Source organism: Schistocerca cancellata, chromosome 6 (assembly GCF_023864275.1).
Source record: "Schistocerca cancellata isolate TAMUIC-IGC-003103 chromosome 6, iqSchCanc2.1, whole genome shotgun sequence".
NCBI lineage: Eukaryota > Metazoa > Arthropoda > Insecta > Orthoptera > Acrididae > Schistocerca > Schistocerca cancellata.
Genome location: NC_064631.1, coordinates 549,577,607 through 549,592,347, shown reverse-complemented (window position 1 = coordinate 549,592,347; position 14,741 = coordinate 549,577,607). Strand labels below are relative to the sequence as shown.

At 36.6% G+C, this 14,741-nt stretch overlaps 2 protein-coding genes across 4 annotated transcripts in view; one reads left to right on the top strand and one right to left on the bottom strand.

Annotated features, from left to right (window-relative positions):
- Positions 1-574: 574 nt before the first annotated feature.
- LOC126190723 (pre-mRNA-splicing factor CWC25 homolog) lies at positions 575-14,405 on the bottom strand. Of its 2 annotated transcripts, none has more exons than XM_049931208.1 (7): positions 14,270-14,405; positions 12,984-13,156; positions 4,889-5,061; positions 4,650-4,810; positions 4,164-4,454; positions 975-1,255; positions 575-804 (listed from the first exon to the last, which is right to left on the bottom strand). In XM_049931208.1, the coding sequence occupies exons 1-7, from the start codon at positions 14,285-14,287 to the stop codon at positions 690-692; spliced, it is 1,212 nt and encodes a 403-aa protein (XP_049787165.1). In that variant the 5' UTR covers positions 14,288-14,405; the 3' UTR covers positions 575-689. The 2 variants fall into 2 exon arrangements, with proteins under 2 accessions (XP_049787165.1, XP_049787167.1); XM_049931210.1 differs by having other exon boundaries at positions 4,650-4,807.
- Positions 10,302-14,741, top strand: part of LOC126190722 (probable phosphorylase b kinase regulatory subunit beta) — a 181,220-nt gene continuing 176,780 nt past the window's right edge. The window contains exon 1 of one of the 2 annotated variants that reach the window (XM_049931205.1): positions 10,302-10,322. The gene's annotated coding sequence lies outside the window, so the exon portion shown is untranslated. Of the gene's footprint in view, positions 10,323-14,401; positions 14,483-14,741 lie in introns of those variants that run through there. The other variant, XM_049931203.1, reaches the window with a different exon arrangement.

The window sequence follows — 14,741 nt, the reverse complement described above, 5'->3', positions numbered from 1 at the left end:
TCCATTGGAGTTAGCCACGTTGACTGATCAACTAAAGAAGTGGATGGAGGAGTAGGGTGGGGGGAGGGAGGGGAGGAGGACTGAATGACAAAATAGTTTTAAGATTTCATGAAGTGTGGTACACTTGCTAACAATCAATATGCACCTGTATATTTTCTGACTTTCTTGAATATGATAGTGGACTGATACATCTGTCTGCCTGCCTGTCTGGGCAAGATGCTTTGAAAAGATTTTTTCCTATAGTGGGAAGGAAATGGGTAGACAGCTGTGCTGTACTGTGCTGTCCTGTCCTGCCCTGACCTGCCCCTTCCTGAAGGTGGCTTTGCATGATGCTACATGCTTTCAGAGGCTAAATCCATGACAGTCTGATGAGGTTTCATGGATGTTGATTGTGCACAGCATTTGCAACAGTTGCCTGAGGATGCAATCATTTGGCACAAAATTAACTGCATTTTAAACTCAATAATGAATCAAAGAATGTTCCCTTCCAGCCAATATGTGGCTGATGAAAACACCCAGGATGATGATGATAAAATCAGGACATTACAAAGGAATTCAGTGACAATTAGTACGATATCAAACATAAATTTTATTTTAAAAATAAAAACTCAACACAAGAACTAACAATGGCTGTATCACACTCTTGCACACAAGGCAGTAGTCTGTTGACTCATCTTACACAGTATTCATCATCTTCGAGCAAAATTTTTGTCCATTGCCATTCCAGACCTCTGAATGTTGTTCATATTTGATCGAATACGGCCTTCAACAGTCTCTTGGGATGCAGCAATTGAAAGTTGCTTCCTGTGAAAATAATAGATTGGTAGATTTGTGTAAGAGAAACACATCATAAAATATGGAGGCGATTTGAAAGAAAGAAAGAAAGAAAATTAATTTGAAAAGTATTGACTCCCAGATTAGTAAGCAAAACATCAAATTTAAAAAGAATATATTTTGTTATGAAACAACTTTACCTTATAAAATCTTTATCAAAATCTTTCATCTGCTTTTTCTCATATTCTTCCTGTGCCTTATTTCTGGCTATGTTCTTGTCCCGTTCTTGTTCCCTCCATTTGGCGTTATCTAACATTTCTGCCCTTCTGCGTTCAATTTCTTCCTCAGTTAATTTCTTTTTTTCCGGCTTCTTCCAGTTCCTGTCAGCCTTGTATTTATCTGTATAGGTTGGTTTATGCTGATTCCTTGAATCAGTCTTTGGGTTATTATGCTCCGTTCTGTCCCTGTCCTGATGTCTGTCCTGTAATAAGTGGAAACATCACTACCTTGAAATCTTTGGTCTGCCTCTTTATGTGCAACAAACAGGGTGTGATAAAGAATGGACACTTGCTCCCACCAAGTAAATCCTGTGTCACTGGAGCTTGTCAGTTCAAAATCATTCCGGCTGTTATGATCCCTTCAAACGTGTATACATGCAAAATGTAGCACCTATACTGACCAGGCACAACATTATGGCCAGTGTCCTAATAGAATATGGGGTCACCTTTGGCATGACATTTGGCTTTAATTCATCAATTCATGAATTCTATATGACATTGAAACATGCCAGCAGACAGAGGACACCAGTTATACAAACTTTCAGCAGACTATGAGGTTGTTTAATGACTTACAGATGATAGAGAGAGTTTGTACCTGACAATTTTGAGGAAAAATTGAGAGAAAATAAAATCAATAAAAAATTACAGGAAATGAAAATAAAGTCCAAACAAAAGGCCAAACAGAATATGAAGGCAGAGATAAAGAGCAATGAAGATGAAATGTCTCGTGAAGCTGCACAAGTTAACAATAGGTGAACAGTGAGGGTGAATATGCTTTGGAGTTGCCATACTTGCAGTATGGAAGCAATGGTGTTGGAGGCAAAATATCCAACAGACCAGAGAGGCAAAATAAATATCCAGGTCCCTACCATTACAATTCAATTCAAAGAATGTTCAGCTATATGAAGTGGGATGTTCTCAGAGAGTTATTTTGTGACAATTCATTGTTCCTAAAAGTTTGTTATCTCCTACAAACTGCTAGAATTACTAGTCACCTGATACAGAATGCTGGCAGTGATTCTGTACATGTTAAGACTGGAAAAGTTAGAATGCTGATGTTATGAGTCCATTGGTTTTACAATGTGGATACATATAAGAAACACTTGGTAGGAAAGCATGTTTAGAAATAATACAACAGTGCCTGACATGTTTGTTACTGAAATACTATGTGGCATACATAGATGGTTACTGTGTGAAGTGTGGGAAACATTTTGTACAGCATTGATCCTATTAAATCAAAGCACGACTGACTAAAATTACAGCCTCAGAATAACAGCCCTTAACTGGTACTAGTTCACAAGAACTATTCAAAATGACGAAAGCTTTTCTCTTATTTTGCTGAAGGGTAATCAAGATGCTTTTATACATCTTTTGGACAAAGTTCTTATAGGTAATTTGGAATGTGAACCTGTCCATTAAATGTTTCACCACAAAAGTCAGTAATAGATCTATATCTGATTAAGGATCATAGCAGAGAGAGAGGATTTAATAAAGACACTGTGGCTGCCATCCAAATTATGATAATGTTGTGCAGTAATAGATATAAAGCAGGCAGAAATGTGCTAAGCTCCTGGAGTTAGGCATTCTTTTTCATCAACAGCGTTTTGACAAGGTCAAGAGAAGCATGTCCCTTTTTCTGAACAAAAATAATGACAAATTTTTGTGTGCACTCAACAGTAAAGATCTTTGTTGTTCTACTATATTTTGATAGCTGCAAGTGCTACTAAAACAGATGAAAGAGTCTTAAATATTCTTTCAAATGTTTCTAAACCTGATGACACACATTTACACAAGCAAATTAATACAATTATAAAATTATTCTATCCAAAAAAATATAGTATAATCAATCAGAAAATTAAGAAAAAATCTAAAAAAGAAGAATGTGGACTGTTAAGGGTGAGCTAACTATTCTACTATACACTCGAATTTCTAGCTTAAATGCCGGGGTCCAGATACCATGCAACATCTTAAAAGCCAGAACAAACTAAATGTCACATCAACAAAAATTAGGAGGCATATCTACACCTAGGTTTACCATTAACCACCTACCAGACTACGAACTACACTGTTTTAAGAATGGAGTTATGGGGATCCATACATCACAGTCATTCAGGGGAAGGAGAGTAATTTTCCCTTGCTGTAGTATAAGGCAATGCATAATTACACTGCCATATAAAGTGATGTCAGAGTGACAAGTGTGTTGTCCGAGTGACCATAGAGACAGATGCCATGGTCCATACAGCTGGTAGCTCTGAAAGCAGCTCACTAGCCCCCACTATTAGCTACTGTTTCAACCACACATACAAATGACTCAAGGGCACAGTAATAACTTGTAGAAGAATGGCACACTGTGTTCCCTGCATGCCTACTTGACTATTATATTGGCTACCTCATTTCCCAAGATTTCTTCATGCGCTAGCTCGTAGTAGAGTAAGATACACTTCCCTACTTCAGCAGGAAAAAGGAGTGCTATATATTTTGCATCATTATCTTTGTTAGGTACAGTTTTGTATTAATTGTAGAGCACTTAGGGAATTAGAGTAGATGAAAAATTTCTTCTTTCAATTATACCTTTTCTACTGAATTGCCTTCAAGATTGCATGCAGTTCACCCATACATACTGTCCTGGAAATTTGCATATTATTTACACTGGGAGTAAAAATAACTGGACAGCAAAAGCTGTCTTTTGGTTTGAATTGGCATTGTACACAATAGTAAAATTGTGCTGCTTGTCTAAAATGTTATAAAGACTTACGTGTGGCACACAATCAGTTTCTAGTGCTGTGAATTTACAAAACAATACTGAAAAATAGAAATGGTTACTTCTTCTATTTTTTACACTGGACAAGTTTCCCATATATGAACACATCAGAATACAACAAACTCCCATTATAATGCAAACATTCACTATTTCAAAAGAGAAAAAACCTTTGCTAAATCATGCAGGCATTCAACAAGAGGCATGTTTGAAAATTTAAATGTCCCCTCCCATTTTATTTTACTTTGTTTATTTATTGTTTCAATTACTACTTTTCTCTCTCTCTCTTCTATTCCCCCATTAGTAATATAGCTTTAATTTTATTCTTTACAGTCCTCAGACATTATATGTACCTTCTTTTGATGATAGTCTTCTTCATCCATTGAACTTCTGTCATGTTTTCTTTTCTTGGAATCTTTTGGCTTGGAAGACAGTTTTTTGTCTTTATCAGTATCAACACAAATAGTTTTCAATACAGCTAGGTCTGTTTCTTTAAGCTTCTCTTTCAATTTCTTGTACTTGTCTAAAAGAACAGCATCAATATCACTATCGCTGTCTTCACTGTCGCTATTTTTCTTCCTTTTCTTCTTTTTCTTTTTTTCTTTCTTTAATTTTTTCGGTTTTGATGAACTACGGGAACTTAGCTGCATAAAAACAATTTTATTTTAGTACTTCTATGTGTTACCTTGGTGATACAACAGGAAAATAGGTTATTAAAGATTAAACGAATACGAAGTAGGTAACAATGTCTTTTGGCTAGAAATGCAAAAGAATAGTGTCATCTTTTCCTCCTTTACACTATCATTAATATAGCATTAATATAACATAGTACAAAATACCAGCTGCTGAAGCTTCTTTAGCTTCACAGGATTTTTTAGTATCTGGCTACGAGTTTCAAGCTCTTTCTTTCGAATAGCAAACAAGGGATCCTCCTGTAGTTTCCTCGCTAGATCAACTTGAGGCGCAAGGAGACTAGCAAATGAAGAATGCTCACCACCTGCTAACGAGAGAAATAAAACATTAACAATCTCTACATCAGCTTCAAAAATTTATAAAGCAAAACAAGAATCAGATTTACCTTTCTCAGCAAGATTAATATCAACTACTGATGAAGATGATGCTGCTGCTTTTTCAGACTCCTGAATTTGCTCAAAGGTTTTGTCAATAGATCTGCCAAGAAGGTACTCTTCTCTGTCCACTAACTCTCCAGGTTTCTTGTACATCCATTCCAGTTTATGTTCATTTTTCTTCCTGAGAAATAAGCAACAAACTAGGTGAAACACTTTCCTAAGTTATCTCCACTACTACTGTACTGCATAACCCACCAAAAAATGAGTGTAGAATCATTTGCCCTTGCCATTTCAAATAGAACTGAATGAGTGACTATTGGTATGCACCTCCATCATTATGAATTAATTTATCGAAATTAATTCACTGACTGTGCATTCCTCAATATCAGCCATTTTATGTGCAGGTCTACTATCTAACAGTGACACAAAAATCTGTGCCAGACAAGGACTTGGACAATCATTAACAACACTGGTCTTGATTCCTCCTTGCCTCATACTCCCTGTTGCAGCGATCCAAGTAATGTTGTAAGCACTAGGAGATGAATTTATTGAGCTACAATACACAGATGTAGACTGATGACATATGGAAGTCTGGGTTGATTGGGTAGAGTGTAGTATAGCCGAATTGGTTACGGTGACTGCTCGTGATAAGCGGGAAATCCAGGTTCGAGTCCTAGCCCGGCATACATTTTAATGTCACTTTGGATAGCAGATTTATGCAGCTGATGTCAATGAATTTGCAATCAGTGAATTGATTTCAAAAAATATTTCATACAGCTGTGGATTGTCAACAATGTCTGTTCTTTCAGACATGCATGTAAGTAATTACGAATTAACTTATGGCCGTAATGTTACAAGCATGTGGCAGTAGGTATTATGTTCCTTGATTTAGTAATCTTGCTGGACACATCTATTGATCACTCAATATAATTACGCATATGCCCTGCAAGGTCGCTAGGCATGGTATGGTACGATACATCTGCCAGCACTTTTCCTGGGCTGTGATTTGGACTTAATTGTTACCTACCAACTATATTTGGCCACCACACAAATTTGTCGGCTTGCCTACTTTGGGGCTGTCTTTGCTTCCCATTCAACGGGTGGTTGTATTTTCAGAAAATGTACTGATGGCATATTGTTGCACCGAGAGCATAGTTCATATCCAAGTGTTTCCCACCCAAACCCACAAACAATGCTCTCAGCAATAAAGTATGAGTTATTCAACAAACATTCAGAATACAGTATTAACCATGAGGTATTCAGCGCCAGAATACTGGCAATGCACATACATCCTGCATACTTGTGTTTTTATTTAAATTGTTAATTGACACTTTCTGACCTGGAACTGAGTTCCTCTGATCATAAAACACACACACACACACACACACACACACACACACACACACAAGAAGAAGAAGCAACACCTAATGGCTGGTTTCCTCCATGTGCTTTATAAGTAGGTTTACATACAAATTTAAGACATTTGTGTAAGTATTAAGTGAAGAATCTAGGTTGTTTTTCTTATACTTATATTTAGTACTAACACATCTACTTGGGGAACTAAAGGTTTTAAGTTCCATCTTTTATCTGTTTTCAAAACATATATGTGCATACGCGATCTTAGGCCTAATTTTTTAGGTCAACAAGTTTTGAGTTTTAACATTATTTCAAGTGCATTACGTTACTATATTAATAGTATACATGTATATTAGTGTTCTACATAACTTTAGTGACTCCTGTGATCTGTAGCTAATAGAATATTACTGTTATTGTCTACATAAATTTTGCAAAAATATTGTAAACAACCATGAACAAGAAGTGTTTGAACTGCCATAGGAAAGTTAGCTTTGGGGTTCTATGCAGCTGTTGTGACAGATGGTTACATTGGAGGGGGGGAGGGGGGGGATGTAGTGGCATGGGAATGGGGACGTAAATGAGTCTCTTCCATGATATTGCAGAGTATGTTCGAGGGACAGGAAAATAGCTGAACAGGGAGGGAAGATTAGAGCCCTTAACGCTAAACTGGATAATGCTACAGAAGAACTCATGAACTTAAGGGGGGAGAAGGGTGAAGACAGGTGGAAATTGGTAGCAAGGAGGAAGGGCCACAGAAAGAGAACTTCTGATAGTTTCATCATTGGCACAAACAACAGATTTGCCTTGCTACCTCAGTTAACTAAGGAAGAGGCTCAGGTAGATGTAAGTGTAGTTAATACTCAACAGACTTTCACTAGGAAACAAACTGTTTCAAAAAAAGTAGAATGTAGGAGGAAAATTCAGTTGTTAAGTAGTAGCCATGGAAGAGGTGTAGGCCAGATCTTGCAGGAAAAATTAGGTGAGAGGTACCAGGTCACAATTTTTTTCAAGCCCAGTGCATGTCTTAGCCAAGTGATAGAAGATGTAGGATCACTATGCAAGGGTTTTTCAAAGCAAGATCATGTTGCAATAGTGGGTGGATCAGAAAACAGTACTGATAGGGATCAGGGCCACAATACTGAGTATGAACTTGTGAAAACAGCATCTGCAACAAACCATACAAATGTCAACTTGATTCCTGGTTTCATGCGGTATGATCGGCCCCAATTGAACAGCTCTGTCAGGAGGGTTGACATGGAGCTAGATCAGCTGCTTCAGGCGCCAACTTTATCAGACATAGGTTTGGTCCCTGTTGGTGCTATTGGCAGGTGGGACTTCACAAGGCATGGGCTGCAGCTCAGTAGGAAACGGAAGGGTAAACTGGCTGGGATGACAGCAAAATATTTAAGGGGGGACACTGAAACTCATGGGACTACCTCTTTTTTAGGCTAAGATCAGTGTCTAATGATTGAACATTGAATGAAGTTAATAAGAAGCTCAGATAGGCAAGTACTAGAGATGTTAAAATATCACAAGATTCTCATAAAATTACAGTGAAAAATAATGTTAGTAGTTAGTATATTGCATCACAGTATCGAGTTTCTTGTTTGTTTAGAAGATTTAGAAACCAAGGGTGGAATAGACATACTATGCCTGGCTAAACATCATATAGTCACAGATTATAGAAAAGGTAAATGTAGGTGGATATAAGTTCTCAGCACATGTAAGTAGAGACACTACAGAGAGAGGAGGAGTTGCCATATATGTTAAAATTTATCACTGTGTGAAAAATTTAGAAACTAAAATATTTTGCGTACAGCAACATATAGAAGCATGTGTGTGTGAGCTAAAGGGCTCCGAAAAGGTCCAAAATCATGAAATGTTCAATTTTTACTTTTCTGCATTTTAAAAATCTACAGATTTTTCCCTTTCAATTGATATATAATTTATTCAGTTCAGAAGACTACAACTATTTTTTAAATATTTTTGAAATATGTTCTGCATGGGCATGGCCCACTGTGACACTGTTAAATTGCTGTCAAATGACTCATGAATCTACATGCTGATCATATACATTTTAGTGATCTGGGAGAAAATAAGTGTTACAAAATAGGTGTTATGGCTAACCTGTGATAGTTCAATACACATCGCTCGTAATCCTGAAAATTTTTGAAGTGAATTCTGTTCACTGAAGTCTCTGGAAAGCCAAAGGTACTTATTATTACCGTAAACAATATAGACGATAACCCTGTGATAGTTCAATACACATCGCTCGTAATCCTGAAAATTTTTGAAGTGAATTCTGTTCACTGAAGTCTCTGGAAAGCCAAAGGTACTTATTATTACCGTAAACAATAAAGACGATAACCCAGTGTGTGAATCTAACCTTGCTGGTACACCTGCCCACTGCAATGAAAGAGAGAAAGAAAGTACTTCGCAGAGGAAGCTTGGTTCAGTTAGTGAAGTGTATGAACGTTTTATGGGTGAATCAGATGTGAATGAAATACTTGATATGTCAGTTCTCAATCAAATTTTTGCAACCTGTGTAAGATGTATTCTGTGTAGTGAAGTCAGCCTGGAACACACTATATAAAAAATCATGTTGGACTTGACAGTGAAATGGATGGTATGTGTTCATACATGACCACTTTTTGGAACAGTGTTGCAGTAGCTCCAAATGAAGAAAATGGTAGCAAAATCTATGAACACAAGATTAGATTTGTTTATGCCTTGCATACACCTGGTAAAGGTGCTACTGCTGGTGCAGTTTTCTGTGGCATGATGACTCTTCCAAATCGCCAGATTAGGTTTATGAACTACAACAGATTTATAGGGTCTAAAGTGGAAGATGTCTGTATGGAATCTATACAGAGAGCTATGGAAGAGGCAGCAATAGAAAACAATGCTAATAGAGACTTGACTGCAGCATTCAATGGTACCCAGAGACACACATCTCTTCATGGTGTAGTATCTGCCACCAGTACATGTAAAGGGAAAGTTTTCAGATGTAGCAGTAATATCTAAATACTGTAGATGTCCACAAAAAAATAAAGGTACACATGAAAATAATTGCACAGCTAACTATAGTGGCAGTAGTGGTGGAATAGAGGTGTCTGGTGTTGCTAGTGTATTTCAATGTTATGTTGCACGTGATAAAGTGCGATATGTGAATTACCATAGTGACGGTGATTCAAACATATTCAAAAACTGAAGTGCTTTGGTGATAATTTTATAGTGCAGAAATTTGAGTGTATTGGACACACACAAAAATGAATGCAATCAAGACTTCAGTGATTGAAAGCTTTGTTCAGAAAACAAAAACTGATTGATGTTGAAGGGTTGGATGGGAAGGGAAGGTTAACTGACAGTGTAATTGACAAAATACAGAACTATTATGAAATGGCTATTAGGCAAAAGACACACAGTGTCATTGAAATGAAGATGGCTGTTTGGGCTCTCTTTTTTTCATACTTTTTCAACCAATGAAAGTCCCCATCATTACTTGTGGCCCAAAAAAAAAAAAAAAAAAAAAAAAAAAAAAAAAAAAAAAAAAAAAAAAAAAAAAGAAAAAAAAAAAAAAAAAAAGAAACAGTTGGTGTAAGTACAACAAGGGATTGCCAACAGGTGAAATGTACACTCATAAACATAAGTCTGCCTGATGCGGTAATGGAGGTGATAAAACCTATTTTCAGAAACTTAGCAGCACCTGAGATGTTGAAAAGGTGTGCTCATGTAAAAACTTAAAACTCTGATGAAACTTTAAATAGTGTTGTACGGCCAAAAATCCCCAAGACTGTGTTTGTTGGAATAGAAACACTTCACTTTGGTGTGTATATGCTTTTGCTACTTTCAATGATGGCAATGTTGTACAGTGCAAAGTATTTCGAAATATGGGAATGAAGATAGGTTTCAACAAGGTGTGAACGATGCTTGCTTTGGACAAGGAAAGTCTTTGGGCTGCTGACAGGGCTGCAAATAGCCTAGAAATACAAGCCAGAGTAAACAGGAGGACAAAGAGGAAGCTGAAGGAGGAGTCTGCACAAGATAAAGATAACTCATCCTATGGTCCTGGAATGCACTAGAAAGGTGATCCAAACTTTGCTGCTCGATTCCCAAAAGTTTTATTTTTTCATACAAATTACATGTTTTCTCAGGATTGAACACATCAATTTGCTTCAGATTTTCAGGAAATGTTACACAATCCCTTCTGCATCATTCAACACAGCCTTTTTCCAAAAACCTGTATATTGTTGAATTTATAAACAAAAAATGGCACAAAAAGGTAGTGAATTTTCATTACAACAGAAAAAATTAATTTCTAGCAACTGAATTCAAATTTTAAAAATCCTTGTCTAGCCTATACTCCAATAAATAACCTTGATAAATTTAATCTTTCTAGCGCAAACACTTTCCTAGAAAACATGTAATTTACAAGTGTTATTTTAACAGCAGGAAGACAGTGTTTCCAGAGCCCTTTAAACTAAAAAATAGTACTTTTGTAATTGTAGCTGTGTATAGGTCCCCATTGGGAAATTTTCAGCTACTTTTGAAAAAATTTGGATTCTTTGTTGTGCTATCCGTCAGACAGAGGGAAGTAAATTATTGTTTGTGGGGATTTCAATGTAAATTTTCTGAAAGAGTCCAACAAAAAGCTTGACCTTGAAGTGTCACTTGGTTCTTTCAATTTGACGTCAGTTATTGATTTTGCTACTCAGGTGGTACAGGAAAGCAGCACACTGATAGGTAATGTTTTTTACAAACCAAGATAAATTTAATCAAATAAAAGCTTTTCCGGTTAAGAATGATCTGTCTGATCATGACACACAGCTAGTTACAGTATATGACATAGCGTCATACAGTAATGCAAAACAGTCTTCCAAAGTAGTGCATTCAATTAACAATTTAACTGCAAACTTAAGAGAAAGCTTTTGGTGTACATCCTGATAGAAGGAGGAAATGAATTGATTCGACATCAGTGGAAGCAGTGGCCACAGCAATATATGAGGAGATGAGTGGTGATGAGCAAACTTGGAGTGCATGGAGAACTGCCCATACATTGGAAATAAACGTGAGCATGGTGCATAAAATCCTACAAAACATCTTTCTTTGTATCCATTCAAAATTACCCATGTGCACGAGTTGCTTCCTGTTGACCTGGTGGCAAGAGAGACCTTTGTTTTAGAATTTCTTGCTCGCATGGAAGTGGACAATGATTGGCTGTGGAAGATTTTGTGGGCAGATGAAGTTCACTTCCATCTGTCAGGATATGTCAATACACAGAATTGTTGAATATGGGCAACGGAAAATCCACATGCAAATCAACCAGTACCACTACATCCTGAAAAGGTCACTGTGTGGTGTGGGTTTACGGCATCATTTATCATAGGGCCATATTATTTCGAAGAGACACATGCTTCCTATTACCTGTACCATCTCTGGTAAGCTCTACGAGTGTCTTTTGTGCAACCATGTCATTCCAGCTCTCCAAAAGCGTGTATATGTGAGTGGGATCATTTTTATGTAAGATGGCGCACACCTGCACATTGCAAAGCTAATTAAGCAGCTGCTGAAGCACCATTTTGGAAATGCTAGAATTATTAGCCACCATTTCCCTACAGCCTGGCCATCCCAATCACCTGATCTAAATTTGTGTGACTTCTGGCTGTGGGGATATCTGAAAGATAATGTGTTCAGTGTTCAAATTGCAAACTTAGCTACACTGAAGGCACGCATTGCGCAACACATTCTGAATGTGATTCTGGAAACACTTCGATCAGTTGTGGAACATGCTGTTTCTCAATTTTAATTTGTTGCAGAAAACAGTGGACAGTATATTGAACATGTTTTGTACCAACATGGAAATTAATAATCTGATTTGATTTTGATTGATGCTTTTTATGCAGTTTTTGGCCTCAGGACAATTAAAAACCGATATGAGTGATGCTTTTTATGTGGTTTTCCTTCTCAGGGCAATTAAAAACTGATGTGAGTGATGCTTTTTATGCAGTTTTTGGTCTCAGGACAATTAAAAACCAGTTTTTCCCATCCAATGTGATATGACCTTGCCGAGGTGGGTGGGCTTACGTAACTAACAGTATCACATCTGTACACCCATGTACACTGAGTAGTTCAGTTTGTTTAATGTCAAACATACACCTTAGGCATTGTTGTACGATTCATTTATCATTTGTAGTCAACCACTATTAAATTATGATGCTTACAGCACCAGCTATTGCTTAATTTTGTAACTACTTATTTTTCTTCTGCCATACCTTTTCCCCCTTCTCCGATGATATTCCGTTGCAATTTGATGTCATTCTGACGAGTAGTGTTATTTCTACAGCAGATTGAAAGTTTAACTTACTCAATTACGCATGCTCGATCAAGGTGGACAGTGTACTTGTGGCTTTAAAGGCTACATTACTGTTCGTAAACAGTTATTAGACCCAAGCTGCAGATGGCTGACTACCATGGGCTGAAACCTGCATTCTGCCCTTGCTGGCAAGTGCATCTTCGTTTGATTGAGCATAAATAAAGGTAAAGCAGAGAGCTGATATGGTAATGCTCTACTGACACATGGCCAGCATCATCTAACAAGTAGCTACTTTAATTTGACTGTGACCCTCAATACAGATGATGTGTTTAGTTGCGAATGAGAAACAATATGCTCTGTAATTGACTAACTTGCTAATTGGATGAATGTGGTATAATTCTTATCACACTATGTTTTAAAGCTGACTGTCTTACTCAATTACGCCCTTATCTTCAGCATATTTCTTTATATCTTCCTTGTCCTTTTCTGCAATTATTTCACGACGCAGATCATTAATTCTTTTTTGCTCCTCATCATGTCTTTGCTCTGCTTTCCATACTTTCTCGATATTTCTTGTAGTAGATGGATGCCATGACTTCTTTAAGTTCTGAAAAAAGCACATGTTGATAAAGTATACAAATATACAGAGAAGTAAGTACAGTATTCCATATGTGATACATATCACTATTTCCTTAAGAAACTGAAAGCCGTACAAAATACTGTTCTGTGTTACTTCTTACTGTTTTATTTTATCTATCAGACACTGCTGATGACACAACTTTATGAGACATGTCATAACATGGCAATAATTTTTAAAAAAAGAAAAATATCATGATATTGAAGTATAAATATGACAAAAATATGCTATCATAATAACAATAAACAATTAAAAGTATATAAACTAATAAATGCAGCCAAAAATAATTAACATATTGTATAAAAGGGAAGGTGTCATGTGTGTCATATCAACAGGTACTGTTCTGCAACAGTATGGAATAATTCAGGAAAACAATGAAGATCAATAACTGAAACTGAAGTCTTCAAATTGGATTTGGAAAGTTGTGTCTTCTCACTGCAAGGTTTAACCTCTCATAGAAATTACAATGCTTAAAGATGCGCTCACAATCTAGTGATCATTCCTTTATGTTTCAGAACAGATGATATTGTTCCTTTTAAACAAGTTCATTTTGACAACCACAAATGACCAAGCTGATGTACTGTGATTACTGTTAATCATCATTTTTAAAACATTTATGCCAGTTAATTACAAAGATTAATTCAGGTGTTGATAGACAAGACTCTTAATAATATATAACATTCACATTGATAGCATCGCATTGAAAAGTAGGCCAATGAAATCTTTTTAAGCAATTAGAATTAGTTGAGATTATTGCTGGTAGTCAATGTTAGTCGGTAGCATAGAGGAAAAATGGTATCAATACTTATTTATATTTGTTTCTGATATTCTAGATTAATCTTGTGATAAATTTGATAATCACCACAGATGATGTTCACAGCAGAATATTTCCACATGAATTCCTTTCAAAATCACTGTTGCAGCACGCTATAAACATCTAGCCATATTCCTGAGAAAGCTCGAGAGTAGTTGCCTACAATCCGTGTAATGTCAAATTTGTTTCGTTAATAACTGTTAATGTGCGGGTAATAATTCTAATCACTTTCTCATTCCTCAATTAAGAATTTCATTTGAATCACTTACCAAATCTCCTCCTCCCATTACAGGTTACTGACACTTTGCGTACACTACAAGACACAGGACTGTTTATTGTTTACAAACTTCGTCTGCAAATCAACATTAAACAATCATCTCTGGTTACAGATGTTGTATAGTGTATCAATATGTTTGATTACGTAAATTAATTTGTGGTATGTATGTGCCATGTCCACTGATGTAACTCCGTCCAACACTCGGGCAAGTTTCGCATATCTTTCGCAGAATAACCGAAATATCCTATTCGATTTACTCTAACAGAAGCACTTCATGTTTGTTCTGCAGAGTAACTTCAGAAATGCACAACTTCTTCCATACGTGATTTTTCCCCGCGAAAGTTTAATATTAACATTTTCAGAGATGGCTTTCTTAAACGTTAGGGGGGAGGTCTGTTTCAGACAATTATCGTGCTCTCAAAATCATTCCCTACGATTTTTCGAATGTCGTATACTTCGATGTA

What these genes read in the sequence shown, in the direction of transcription:
- LOC126190723 (XM_049931208.1), bottom strand. An exon ending in GAAGATAAGGGCGTAATTGA is followed by an intron (nt 5,062 to 12,983) that starts GTAAGACAGTCA and finishes CTTATTTCTCAG; the next exon opens with GAAGAAAAATGAACATAAAC. An exon ending in TTTGATAAAGATTTTATAAG is followed by an intron (nt 805 to 974) that starts GTAAAGTTGTTT and finishes TTATTTTCACAG; the next exon opens with GAAGCAACTTTCAATTGCTG.